This window comes from Neoarius graeffei, chromosome 13 (genome assembly GCF_027579695.1).
Source record: "Neoarius graeffei isolate fNeoGra1 chromosome 13, fNeoGra1.pri, whole genome shotgun sequence".
NCBI lineage: Eukaryota > Metazoa > Chordata > Actinopteri > Siluriformes > Ariidae > Neoarius > Neoarius graeffei.
Window position 1 is genome coordinate 70864417 of NC_083581.1, and position 15201 is coordinate 70879617.

The following is a 15201-nucleotide window of genomic DNA, read 5'->3' on the forward strand; positions in this document are numbered from 1 at the left end:
TGAGATCAGGTCACAAGTCAATTAATTTTTAGAGAAACTTCACAGGAATTAACACGCAGAATAAAAATACTTGCCCTGTGTCCGAAATCGCTCCCTACTCGCTATATATTAGGGCACTATATAGTGAGTTCGCCATTTTGTAGTGCTGTCCGAAACGATAGTGAGGATTATTTACACCCTATATAGTGCACTCAAAGTATCCCACAATGCATCACGAAAAGTAGTGTACAATAATGGTCACTAACCAAAGCAATATATCCCATCATGCATTGCGGTCGTGCTGAAAGAAATCAAATTAAAAGTCTCAAATTTGATTTAATAAAAGGCAGCGGCGAAGAAGAAAGAAAATATTCAGCCTTGATTTAAAAGAACTGAAAGATGCACGTACTTTGTATTGATTAATGTGGGAAATGCGCTCAGTATAATATGGATTTATGACAAAAATATAGGTATGCATGCGTTTATTATTTTGAAAACCCACCAGCCGACTGATCTGGCACGTTTTAATTGTGCGACAGTAATGACGTAAATACCAGCGCGACGGACTAGTATCCGAAAGTGTTTTTTAATTTTACCAATGAGCTCACTATATAGTCCTCTATTAGCCTGGGCCCGCCCATCCCAAGTGTGACGCAACACGAGGGCCTGTTGCGAGCTTAGTCTGGCAAGGCAAGCTATCTCCAGCTCTTCCAAGCTCCCGAAAAATCAGGACCCAATCAACTTTGAGCATCTCCAACGGCCCTGGGTAGAAGCGTGTTCAAGGCAGTGACGTAGTAGAACTGCGACCGGAAGCCATAGATTGTTTACAGAATCTATGCCGGAAGCGCTTCATTCACTAGAAACATTACGAACATGGAGCAGCGGCAAGCCTTTGACACAGCGGTAGATGCTGTATTGAAAGCATTCAACGGGAAGTTCTCATTGAAAACGGAGCAAAGAGCAGCCCTGGAGGTATTTATCTTCTTCCTGTTACTCAAGCAGTTTCCGTCGCGTCACATACGTCAGAGGAAAGAGTGATGTGATTGGTTTAAGCTTCGTCACAGCCTTTTCTGGCTTCGACCAGTAGCAAACTGAGGCATTTCAGGGAGGCGGGTCAACCACGCGCTTTGGGAAACGGTTGGGCTTAATATCTTTGCCAGACCAAATGCTCGTAGAGCTTTGAAGTCGCGTTAGCCAGACTAGTCCTCTATATCGTAATTCCCTATGTAGGGAGTAGGGAGTAGTGAATGAGTGAGCGATTTCGGACACAGGGTTGGTTTCTTTCATGAGGTTGGAATATGAAAGTTCACTTCATTTTGCTCCAAAACTTATTGATGAATATTTGAAGTGTACGACAGGAAATGGGCAAAATCAGAACCTACCAGCAGAGGCCTTTCTTCCCATCTTTTATGAGCCGGATTTGGAGATACACTGGTTACAGCCGGCTGGAGCGATTTTGCAAGCACAGGAAGCCTACTGACCCCTGTCAGTTTATGAACTCCTTTTGCGGGTTTGGCAGATTCATTCGGGTCTTTGTTCTCAGCTCCTGTTTTGGACGACTGAGCAGTGTAATGTTTGACCCTTAAATCCTCAGGAACTTTGTTGAACTCCTGGTGCTTCGAAATCCTGTGCGAATCAGAGATCGAAAGAGATACCATGATGATATTTTGCAGTTTGTATAATCACAAATGTTGCTTAACAGATGTGGCCTCTTCACATAAAAGCGATATAATGAGTCGAAATGTTGTGTTCTAGGATGTGTAATAGCTTATTTACCTCACATGCTCCTTCTGGCTATTGTTTTGGGGACGCAGTGCTGTTGGAGAGGAGGCCATTTTACTGTTTAAAAAGAAAAAAAAAAAAAAACGTAGGTGAGAACCAGGAGACTTGGGACAAGTTTTCAGCTTTTGTAGATTGTGTAAAATTCTTTGCAGGTAGCGTCACGTTCATATTGCATTACAGAGTATTTACTATACCCTCTTACCACAACATTAATTTCTCAGCTTGTCACATATACTGGCCTTCAGGCTTCACTTTTTCTGTCATTTTTTTTCCAAGAGACATCAGACATTATGCTGGGAGACTTGGGGCACAGCGGGAAAACATGGAACAAAAATAAAATACCTAGGCCTACATGTTTCATTTTTATTTATCATCAAAACTAGCAACGTATGAACTGTATGAACACATAATGCTGGTACAGTAATAGAAAAATATCCGTTTACCCAAAACCTGACTCGACAAAACAGTTCCATTGTCAAGAAAGAATAAAATAAGCTTAATCCTCATGCAGGTACACGCCCACATTTTTAACAAACGATTTTAAATTTGTAAACCACAAGAAAAAAACTAACATCATGAACTGTCCCGACTCTCCCCATCTAGGAAAAAAAAATCCTTGAATGCATTTTCCCCAGAATTTAAGTTTAATAATAAGACTAGAGCGGCGGCTACAATTATCGACAGTCCATGATTATCGACACCTTTTCAGATTTACCAATACAAAACAATTTTACAAAGGTGAGTTTCAGTTCCAACAGTTATTATTGGTTAATCAATCAACCAGAAGACCGCCCTCGCCCTTTGAATTTGTCGTCTGATGACACACCTCGTTACCTGAGATGGAATTTTTTTCAGCACGATCAGCAATCTGAGGAAAACCTGAACGTTATTATCGCAGGTAAGCATGGTGGAAAGATCACGGACATGTTTTTACTTATCAAATTCACCGATATTTCATGATCTCCTTATCGAAACCTACTTTGTTTCTTACTCTTTCATTTGACAGTCGCCATTTTGTATCGAAACGCGCGTTTGAGAAGTCACGTGAGGTGTCGATAATAGTGATCACTTTCACCGGTGTCCACCATTATCGACACCCTGTGGAATTAAGAGACATTTACAGCTGTTATGGATCGATCTTTGTGTAACGTTGGTGATCGATGAAGTACTTTAAAAAATAAAAATAAAAAAAGTGGTGTGATTTATAATTTTTTTCTGATCCATGATAGAATGGAATGTTTACAGAGTATTTGGAATCCTATTGCAATGAACAGAATTTGACCAGAATTAAATTCCAAGCATATAAAAAACTACATTCTTGAAATATTCAGATTTTTCTATTCCATTCAGAATTTTTTTTTTCAATTTGTTGTAAATATCGACCACATATTACAAAATCAGTAGATATTTTATATTTTTAGATGCAAGTTTAAAATCTCAATTAAAAAAAAAAATCATTTGTTTGAAAATACTGAAGTTTCACCAATCTGAATCTAACTGCAACAAATTAGAGCATTGTTTGAATTATTGGTAAACTACAAACCTAGAAATTAATACAAACAACAATGAATGATTAACAAAACGTGATCTACGAAAATAGAAAGTGGGTAGAAGCAGAACAAAAAGATTTTCTGACGCAGGTTAAACATGATTAATTAATTTGTTTACAAACATTAGAATTATTTCCTCATTTATGTCAAGCACCGACATCAATATATTTATATAAAAGATATTTTGGACTAAATACAAGTCTATGTAAAACAAATTTTAAATAAAAACTATGTTTTTTTAACAATACCACATACTGATTTTTTATTTTTTAAATAAATAATCATCTGGATGTCGATAATTGTGGAAAGGTGTCGATAACTGTGGACAAAGGTGTCGATCATTGTGGAATGGTGTCACGTGATCTGATACACTAAGTAAAGCCTAGGTCACAACCGGATGTACGATTTTTTTTGTCCGTGCGATTTTTGGCGTTTCCCCAAATCGCTGCGTTTTTTTTGTTCATGGAGAAAGACGCACGTTGGCTGTAAGTTTGTCTTGCAACCTGAAAAAAACGTAAGCGCCCGTAGAGTTTGTTTGACATGACAAAGAACCTCTGCGGCCGGTCTGCGGCCAGTCTACGGCTCAAAAATCAGCACGTCACACGCGCGCCCTCCGTGCGTTTCTTGCACGTAGACCAGCCGTAGGAGCACGTACAGCCGGTTGTGACCGAGGAATCAACTCAGGGGGGTTTTTTTCCAGTGGAAGTTTGAGTAATTATTCATGCACAATTTACGTACTGAAAGTCTTTTCTACTTTTACAACAGCCAAAAGATCATTAAGTTGTTGATAATTGTAGCCGCCACTCTATATACAGTAACTCTAGGCTCCATACTTTAATTCCTAACAAATCCCAAACTCACCAGCGTACATTACACCATAGAATGGAGGTGGAGGTGAAGTAGAAAATACAAGTTTTAGTTGATGAAAATATTAAACTGCACAAACCTCAATGCAGTGTCCAGCTTCGTGGCTCCAAAGTAAGTCACTTACTCTAAAGGGCAAAATCTAACTTCTGATGTCATCCAAAACCCAATTGGTTGAAACTAATTTATGGGAATACAAAAACCGTCCCAAGTCTCCCCACTCTCCCCTATATACAGTATGTGCAAAAGTCTGAGGCACATGGAAAGAAATGCTGTCGACCAAAAATAGCTTAAAAATAATGAAATGAAATGTTTCAACATTAAAAAAAAAAATACAATAAACAGTAATCAGTAAGCCATAATAAATGAAACAAAGTCAGTATTTGGTGTGAGACGAGTCGACCCTTTGCTTTAAAAAGAAAACAAAACACTGCAGTCTCAGGTACAACAAGTGCAGTTTTATGCGGAAATGAGCTGTAGGTTTTATTGAGCATCTTCCAGAACCAGCCACAGTTCTTCTGGACACTTTGATTGTCACACTCGCTTCTTCATTTTGCACCAAAACCCAGCAGCCTTCATTATGTTTTCTTTTTTAATCTGAAAAGTGGGCTCTGATGGAATATGCTGCTCAGATACAAACTTTTTTTCCCTTTACCATTTAATTTTGTGCTGGAAAACAAACGTTTGGAACTTTAAAATGTTTTTGTGTTGTTGACTTGATAATGTAGAAGTCATAAAACAGAAATCTATAACAAAGTTTGTACGAAAAAACAAATATATATCATCATCATCTGTAGCCGCTTTATCCTGTTCTACAGGGTCGCAGGCAAGCTGGAGCCTATCCCAGCTGACTACGGGCGAAAGGCGGGGTACACCCTGGACAAGTCGCCAGGTCATCACAGGGCTGACACATAGACACACACAACCATTCACACTCACATTCACACCTACGCTCAATTTAGAGTCACCAGTTAACCTAACCTGCATGTCTTTGGACTGTGGGGGAAACCGGAGCACCCGGAGGAAACCCACGCGGACACGGGGAGAACATGCAAACTCCACACAGAAAGGCCCTCGCCGGCCACGGGGCTCGAACCCGGACCTTCTTGCTGTGAGGCGACAGTGCTAACCACCACACACACATACAGTGGTGCTTGAAAGTTTGTGAACCCTTTAGAATTTTCTATATTTCTGCATAAATATGACCTAAAACATCAGATTTTCACACAAGTCCTAAAAGTAGATAAAGAGAACCCAGTTAAACAAATGAGACAAAAATATTATACTTGGTCATTTACTTATTTATTGAGGAAAATTATCCAATGTTACATATCTGTGAGTGGCAAAAGTATGTGAACCTCTAGGATTAGCAGTTTATTTGAAGGTGAAATTAGAGTCAGGTGTTTTCAATCAATGGGATGACAATCAGGTGTGAGTGGGCACCCTGTTTTATTTAAAGAACAGGGATCTATCAAAGTCTGTTCTTCACAACACATGTTTGTGGAAGTGTATCATGGCACAAACAAAGGAGATTTCTGAGGACCTCAGAAAAAGCGTTGTTGATGCTCATCAGGCTGGAAAAGGTTACAAAACCATCTCTAAAGAGTTTGGACTCCACCAATCCACAGTCAGACAGATTGTGTACAAATGGAGGAAATTCAAGACCATTGTTACCCTCCCCAGGAGTGGTCGACCAACAAAGATCACTCCAAGAGCAAGGCGTGTAATAGTCAGCGAGGTCACAAAGGACCCCAGGGTAACTTCTAAGCAACTGAAGGCCTCTCTCACATTGACTAATGTTAATGTTCATGAGTCCACCATCAGGAGAACACTGAACAACAATGGTGTGCATGGCAGGGTTGTAAGGAGAAAGCCACTGCTCTCCAAAAAGAACATTGCTGCTCGTCTGCAGTTTGCTAAAGATCACGTGGACAAGCCAGAAGGCTATTGGAAAAATGTTTTGTGGATGGATGAGACCAAACTAGAACTTTTTGGTTTAAATGAGGAGTGTTATGTTTGGAGAAAGGAAAACACTGCATTCCAGCATAAGAACCTTATCCCATCTGTGAAACATGGTGGTGGTAGTATCATGGTTTGGGCCTGTTTTGCTGCATCTGGGCCAGGACAGCTTGCCATCATTGATGGAACAATGAATTCTGAATTATACCAGCGAATTCTAAAGGAAAATGTCAGGACATCTGTCCATGAACTGAAGCTCAAGAGAAGGTGGGTCATGCAGCAAGACAACGACCCTAAGCACACAAGTCGTTCTACCAAAGAATGGTTAAAGAAGAATAAAGTTAATGTTTTGGAATGGCCAAGTCAAAGTCCTGACCTTAATCCGATCGAAATGTTGTGGAAGGACCTGAAGCCAGCAGTTCATGTGAGGAAACCCACCAACATCCCAGAGCTGAAGCTGTTCTGTACGGAGGAACGGGCTAAAATTCCTCCAAGCCGGTGTGCAGGACTGATCAACAGTTACCGGAAACGTTTAGTTGCAGTTATTGCTGCACAAGGGGGTCACACCAGATACTGAAAGCAAAGGTTCACATACTTTTGCCACTCACAGATATGTAATATTGGATCATTTTCCTCAATAAATAAATGACGAAGTATAATATTTTTGTCTCATTTGTTTAACTGGGTTCTCTTTATCTACTTTTAGGACTTGTGTGAAAATCTGATGATGTTTTAGGTCATATTTATGCAGAAATATAGAAAATTCTAAAGGGTTCACAAACTTTCAAGCACCACTGTATATAGATAGATAGATAGATAGATAGATAGCCTAAGACTTTTGCACAGTACTGTGTATCTCAGTATGAATATTTATCACTATTCCATTTTATATTACAGGTTAATGTAACAACAATATAACAACATATAACAACAATATGCATGAACAAAACATAAATAGGACATACATGCATACAAATATACTCCGTAATACGGTATATATATACAGCATTATGTATACAGTATACATGTACAAATAATACATAATCAGCAAACTACACAAAAATAGTCTAGTATAATACAAGAAGTTATTGCATTACAATTTTAGTTTTTATCTGAACACTTTTAGATCAAATTATAGTAATTATTTATGTACACTTTCTGACTCTTCAGCTATAGCTGTGAATGAAAGCGAGCATTTCCGCTAGCCGTTACAGCTCTAGAACTATAGAACTATAACTAACGCGCTATACCAGTAAACAAATCCACTCATACATACCAGTTAACTTTAACTCAAAATTCTTGTTTGTTTGCTTGTTTGTTTGTTTTTTTCGTTTTGTTATCAAGTTTGATCTATGAAATACACAAAAGTACTTCTTTTCCCAAACGCCACACCAGTATGTTGACTTCCGGGGTATACAGCGATTTGTAAAAAGCACACATTTCTATTGGCTAAACCGCAGCCTCTTTTAACCAATCACAGAGCTCCATCAGCACTGCTATGGAAACCGAGATGCGGTTTTAAACCACGTGATTCCTTAAGCGCTTTCTTCGTCTTTTGCTGACTGGCTGATGCTCAGCTCAGAACCATTTGGTTTAACGTGTTTTTTTTTTTTTTTTAAATAATAAAACCCCAAAAGATGTTAAAGGCAAGGCAAGGCAAGGCAAGGCAAGTTTATTTATATAGCACATTTCATACACAATGGCAGTTCAATGTGCTTTACAGAAGTAAAAACAAAAACAGTAAACAATAGAGAAATAAAATTACATAAAATAATTTTATCTTTATTCTAAAATAATTAATTAAAATAATTAAAAGAATTAAAAGAAAATAATAAGAATCAAACAATAGTAGAAACAAAATATTAAAATGCCAAAAAGAAAAAGGAGAAAAAGAAAGAGAAAGGGAAAAAAAAACCTAGCAGAATAAAATAGAATAAAGTTAAAATAAATTTAAAACATGCAGAGAAAAAGATTATAAAAAATGTAAAAATATTAATTATTTAACAGAAAGCATCTGAAAACAGCTTGGTCTTTAACCTAGATTTGAAGCTGCCAACAGCAGGAGCATTTTTAATGTCCTCTGGCAGTTGGTTCCATAGCTGTACTGCATAGTAGCTAAAAGCTGCTTCACCACACTTTGTTTTAACAACAGGTTTTAATAGTAAATTTTGCTGCTGCGATCTGGTAGATCTGATTGGGTTAGGCCGCTGCAACATATCAGAGAGGTAATTGGGCCCTGTACCATTTCGAGATTTGTACACCAGCAGCAATGCTTTAAAGTCAATTCTGTAGCTTACTGGAAGCCAGTGAAGGGACCTTAGAATTGGAGTAATGTGCTCTGTTCTTTTTGTTCGTGTGAGAACCCTCGCTGCTGCATTTTGAACCAGCTGAAGTCGTTTGATGGTCTTTTTTGGCAGGCCTGTGAAAAGGCCATTGCAGTAATCAACCCTACTAGAGATGAAGGCATGTATTAGTTTTTCCAGATCATGTTTTGACATAAGTCCTCTTAGTTTGGAAATGTTTTTTAGGTGATAAAATGCCGTTTTAGTGATTGCTTTCATGTGACTGTCAAAGTTTAGCTCGCTGTCAATGAAAACACCAAGATTTTTAACCATTTCTTTAGTTTTAATCCCTTTTGTGTCAAGAATAGTGGTAATCCTGAGTCTTTCATCTTTTTTTCCAAATAGAATTATTTCTGTTTTATCTGTGCTCAGCTGAAGAAAATTTTGTGACATCCAGCTATTGATTGTGATAAAGCTCAAAAATGATAACAAAAAAATCCCTAACATATAGTCCTAAGGATTTAAAACATTATTTTATTTGAAATTACTCCCCTAATTTGATTTTTGATTTGTTTATTTAATATTAAAATGTTAGTGCAAATAACAATAATATATGGATGACACAAGAAAGACTTCTTCTTCTTCTGGCTGATCCTGATTAGGGAACCCAGCGGCCGGCGAGGGCCTTTCTATGTGGAGTTTGCATGTTCTCCCCGTGTCTGCAAGGCAAGGCAAGTTTATTTATATAGCACATTTCATACACAATGGCAGTTCAATGTGCTTTACAGAAGTAAAACAAAAACAGTAAACAATAGAGAAATAAAATTACATAAAATAATTTTATTTTTATTCTAAAACAATTAAAAGAATTAAAAGAAAATAATAAGAATTAAACAATAGTAGAAATAAAATTATAAAATGCCAAAAAGAAAAAGGAGAAAAAGAAAAAGAAACCAGCGGAATAAAATAGAATAAAGTTAAAGTAAATTTAAAACATGCAGAGAAAGTAAAGATTATAAAAAAATGTAAAAATATGAATTATTTAACAGAAAGCATCTGAAAACAGCTTGGTCTTTAACCTAGATTTGAAGCTGCCAACAGCAGGAGCATTTTTGATGTCCTCTGGGAGTTGGTTCCATAGCTGTACTGCATAGTAGCTAAAAGCTGCTTCACCACACTTTGTTTTAACAACTGGTTTTAATAGTAAATTTTTCTGTTGCGATCTGGTAGATCTGATTGGGTTAGGCCGCTGCAACATATCAGAGAGGTAATTGGGCCCTGTACCATTTAGAGATTTGTATACCAGCAGCAATGCTTTAAAGTCAATTCTGTAGCTTACTGGAAGCCAGTGAAGGGACCTTAGAATTGGAGTAATGTGCTCTGTTCTTTTTGTTCGTGTGAGAACCCTCGCCGCTGCATTTTGAACCAGCTGAAGTCGTTTGATGGTCTTTTTTGGCAAGCCTGTGAAAAGGCCATTGCAGTAATTAACCCTACTAGAGATGAAGGCATGTATTAGTTTTTCCAGATCATTTTTTGACATAAGTCCTCTTAGTTTGGAAATGTTTTTTAGGTGATAAAATGCCATTTTAGTGATTGCTTTCATGTGACTGTCAAAGTTTAGCTCGCTGTCAATGAAAACACCAAGATTTTTAACCATTTCTTTAGTTTTAATCCCTTTTGTGTCAAGAATAGTGGTAATCCTGAGTCTTTCATCTTTTTTTCCAAATAGAATTACTTCTGTTTTATCTGTGTTCAGCTGAAGAAAATTCTGCGTGGGTTTCCTCCGGGTGCTCCGGTTTCCCAGTCCAAAAACATGCAGTTAGGTTAACGTGGGGTAGCCTTGGGCTGAAGTGCCCTTGAGCAAGGTACTTGACACCTGACTGCTCCCCAGGTGCTCTAGTGTGGCTGCCCACTGCTCTGGGTGTGTGTGCGCGTGTTCATTGCTTCAGATGGGTTAAATACAGAGGATGAATTTCACTGTGCTTGAAGTGTGCATGTGACAAAGGTTTCTTCTTCTTAATCGGGAGCACCCAAAAGAAGAAGGTAAGTAGGGAGATATATTAAAAATGGAAAATTACATTTCATAAAATACAAAATGACTGGATTCTTGTCTGTTAAGACTTTCAGATAAAAAATTTTAAACTAGAAATTTGAACTGAGATTTGTTCAGGGTTCTGAAGGGTTAATTCATTCTACATTTATTTGTAACTGGCCTTATAGGGTTTTTGAACCCTGTGGTATAAAATATATTTGATAATATTATATATTTCCAATATAAAAAAAATACACTATTTGGCCAAAGTTTTGTGGACACGCCCCATCACACTCTCATGTACTTGTTGAAGGACCCTATTCGCAGCTGTGTGGATTTGTGTTCATTCAGCTACAAGAGCATTTCGTGAGATCAGGCACTGAGGTCAGGAAAGGAGGTATGGGTGCAGAACACTCGAGTTCTTCCACTTCAACCTTGGCAAATCATGACTTCATGGAGCTGGCTTTGGGCACAGGGGCATTGTGATGGTGGAATATGTTAAAGCTAGACTGCCTTTCAGATTTTCAAAGCGTCGGTCATAAAAAGAATTTTCCCCGACACCCAATTATTTTTGTTTCGTGGACCAAAGTTGCAGAATTCGAATCACAGACCTCCAATTTTATTTGTTTTTTTTTTTTAAACAGAACAATTAATGAATTTAAGGCCACGTAGCCCTAAATTCTCCACTATTTTTTCCTGCTTCACCATGACCCAATTCAAGATACTACGTCATGCATCACATGGTGGGCTTTCCCCGTTCGCACAAGGCATTGTGGGATACAAATTTGAAACAGGAGAGAAAAATGGAAGATGTTTGTGTGCGAATGAAATGTGAAAGACCGACTACAGTAATGGAAAGAAAGCGAGAAGAAAAGACGTTATGTTATATACAAAGGAAAGGAAACACAGGACCAAACTAATAAATATCGGCGCTCAGCAAGCACCTCGGTGTGATCAGCTGTTCGTTTAGCGACAGAATGATGGAACGGTCCGTGCACGCTCAAAGGGAAACCTGAGCATGCGTGCACACACACACGGACTTCCTCTGTCTGCTTGACTAGGTAATCCTTTCAAATTAAATAACTTCCCAGCCACAGAATGGCCTGATATTTTGTGAGATATCACAGAAATCAACATGTAACACAATGACCAAATTTCAGAGGGAACTAAATTTCACCGATTTTATGAAATTGAAAGGCCGTCTCGCTTTTAAGGCCTCTTAGTTCAACTGAGGGGGCGGCGTTGTGGTGCAGTGATTAGCACTGTTGCCTCACAGCAAGAAGGTTCTGGGTTTGAGACCAGTTGTCGATGGGGGCCTTTCTGTGTAGAGTTTGCATGTTCTCCCCGTGTCCGTGTGGGTTTCCCCTACAGTCCAAAGACATGCAGTTAGGTTCACTGGCTACTCTAAATTGCATATAGGTGTGTGTGTGTGAGTGCACAGAAAGGAACTGGTCACCTTACTGCCGCAATTCTGGCCAAGTCAACCAAACATGGTTTGCCTCAATAATAATGATGATTACTTCTATAGTGCATTTTGCATGCACATATGATCAAACGCGCTTAAAATATCATACATAAAAGAATACAAATATAAATGAAATGATATCCTAAAGATAATACAAAAACCATAAAATATTGTTGAGCTGTAAAATATATCATACATATAAAATTCTGAAAAATATAAATTAAGAGCTAAATTAATGCGTTTTAAGTAAAGATTTAAAACTAGATAAATGATTAGCATCTCTAATTAACTTTGGCAGCATATTCCAAAGCTTTGGAGCTGCCGATGCAAATGCTCCATCACCAAAGATCTTTTTAGTTATGAATGGGAACGGTTTCAGTAAAAGCTCATTATTCGATCTTAAACTATACTTGGACATCTCTTTGATCTCAATTAAACTAGATACATTTAGGTCCATAAATACTTGGACAGAGGCAACATTTTTCTAATTTTGGTTCTGTACATTACCACAATGAATTGTGAACAAAACAATTCAGATGCAGTTGAAGTTCATACTTTCAGCTTTAATTCAGTGGGTTGAACAAAATGATTGCATGAAAATGTGAGGAACTAAAGCATTTTTTAAACACAATCCCTTCATTTCAGGGGCTCAAAAGTAATTGGACAAATTAAATAATTGTAAATAAAATGTTCATTTCTAATACTTGGTTGAAAACCCTTTGTTGGCAATGACTGCCTGAAGTCTTGAACTCATGGACATCACCAGACGCTGTTTCCCCTCCTTTTTAATGCTCTGCCAGGCCTTTACTGCAGCGGTTTTCAGTTGCGGTTTGTTTGTGGGCCTTTCTGTCTGAAGTTTAGTCTTTAACAAGTGAAATGCATGCTCGATTGGGTTGAGATCAGGTGACTGACTTGGCCATTCAAGAATATTCCACTTCTTTGCTTTAATAAACTCCTGGGTTGCTTTGGCTTTATGTTTTGGGTCATTGTCCATCTGTATTATGAAACGCCGACCAATCAGTTTGGCCGGATTTGAGCACACAATATGTCTCTGAATACCTCAGAATTCATCCGGCTGCTTCTGTCCTGTGTCACATCATCAATAAACACTAGTGACCCAGTGCCACTGGCAGCCATGCATGCCCAAGCCATCACACTGCCTCCACCATGTTTTACAGATGATGTGGTATGCTTTGGATCATGAGCTGTACCACGCCTTCGCCATACTTTTTTCTTTCCATCATTCTGGTAGAGGTTGATCTTGGTTTCATCTGTCCAAAGAATGTTCTTCCAGAACTGTGCTGGCTTTTTTAGATTTTTTTTTTTTAGCAAAGTCCAATCTAGCCTTTTTATTCTTGAGGCTTATGAGTGGCTTGCACCGTGCAGTGAACCCTCTGTATTTACTTTCATGCAGTCTTCTCTTTATGGTAGATTTGGATATTGATACGCCTACCTCCTGGAGAGTGTTGTTCACTTGGTTGGCTGTTGTGAAGGGGTTTCTCTTCACCATGGAAATTATTCTGCGATCATCCACTACTGTTCTCTTCTGTGAGTGTCCAGGTCTTTTTGCATTGATGAGTTCACCAGTGCTTTCTTTCTTTCTTTCTCAGGATGTACCAAACTGTAGATTTTGCCACTCCTAATATTGTAGCAATTTCTCGGATGGGTTTTTTTCTGTTTTCGCAGCTTAAGGATAGCTTGTTTCACCTGCATGGAGAGCTCCTTTGACCACGTTTTCTTCACAGCAAAATCTTCCAAATGCAAGCACCACACCTCAAATCAACACCAGGCCTTTTATCTGCTTAATTGAGAATGACATAATGAAGGAATTTCCCACACTTGCCCATGAAATAGCCTTTGAGTCAATTGTCCAATTACTTTTGGTCCCTTTAAAAAGAGGGTGGCACATGTTAAGGAGCTGAAACTCCTAAACCCTTCATCCAATTTTAATGTGGATACCCTCAAATGAAAGCTGAAAGTCTGGACTTTATGTCCCTGTCCATTATATAACTATAACTTGAATATGTTTCAGTAAACAGGTAAAAAAACAAAATTTATGTCAGTGTCCAAATGTATATGGCCCTAACTGTATATAATTGGGACACAGCCCTTAATAGCTAAAAATGTTAAAATTAATCCTTAAATCTAACTGGCAGCCAGTGCAAGGAACGTAAACTTGGTGAGAAAATCTCAGAAGAATACAAATTAGTCTGGCTGCTGCATTCTGAACTCATTGAAGCTTTTTTAAAATGAACATCAGGCAGCCCATAAAGACGCTTATTACAATCATCTATTCTGCCCATAGTCAATGCATGAACTCAGATTTCTGCTGAATCTTTGGCGAGACATTTTCTAATACGCCTTAAATTATGCAAATAATTTAATGCAGTACACGTCTGAGATATGGGTAGTAAGACTCATGTTTGTATCAAACCATGTTCCGAAGTTCTTTGCAACAGGTGTTGGACTTACTATGACATTTCCATTAGACACGTTGTCAACTTTGACTTTCGCCAGTTGCGAAGCCTGGATCGGGTTCGGGGGGTGACAAGTTCAAGTAAAGGCAAATTGTAATGTTCCAGCATCCAAAGACATTCTATTCAGTTCTGTACAATTCCTTATCGTGTTTTACTCTAGATTTATATTTTTTTGTGTCCACATGCAGCAAAACATAATTTACTAAACCTTCTGCCAGTAATGATTCTCCTCCTACTAATTATTATTCAGTTTTGCCCTTCAGTGAATCTTTACCTCGCCCGCAACGGCGTAAGCAGGGTGAGATATTGACATCAGTTTGTTTGTTTGTGTGTCTGTTAACAATTGAGCGTCTAGACGGTTGGACCAATTGACTTCAAATTTTCAGGGTAGGTGTGCAATGGTCCATAGATTACCTGATTACATTTTGGAGGTAACTGGGTCAAGGTGAAGGTCAAGCTCACCAGAAAGGTCAACCTTTCGGTCAAAAATATCATTTTCCATTATAACTCAAACAGTTTCCAATAGACAAATCTTTACTATTATGAGCATATAGGAACTCCTATATGGCCTTTCATTTGGCACCATAATCTTTGACCTTGAGTGACCCTGGAAGGTCAAACTCAAGGTCATGGATTTTCAGAAGGATGTAATTTGAAAACAGTTGACGGTAGACAGATATTTACCATTATCAACTTACAGGAAGTGCCATATGGGCTTTCATTTGGCACCATGACCTTGAATGACTTTGAAATGTCAAACTCAAAGTCATGGATTTTCATAGGACTATCACCTGACAGCTGATGATTGAGA

The 15201-nt window shown here is 38.3% G+C and overlaps 1 protein-coding gene across 2 annotated transcripts in view; it reads right to left on the reverse strand.

Moving 5' to 3' along the window:
• troap (trophinin associated protein) overlaps nucleotides 1–7539 on the reverse strand; it is a 53959-nt gene extending 46420 nt beyond the window's left edge. For both annotated transcript variants that reach the window (XM_060938451.1, XM_060938450.1), the window contains exons 1-3: nucleotides 7411–7539; nucleotides 1756–1818; nucleotides 1362–1605 (exon numbers count right to left, since the gene is read on the reverse strand). In XM_060938451.1, coding sequence (XP_060794434.1) covers nucleotides 1362–1605; nucleotides 1756–1814 — 303 coding nt within the window. In that variant the 5' untranslated portion in view covers nucleotides 1815–1818; nucleotides 7411–7539. The remainder of the gene's footprint in view (nucleotides 1–1361; nucleotides 1606–1755; nucleotides 1819–7410) is intronic.
• Nucleotides 7540–15201: the final 7662 nt, after the last annotated feature.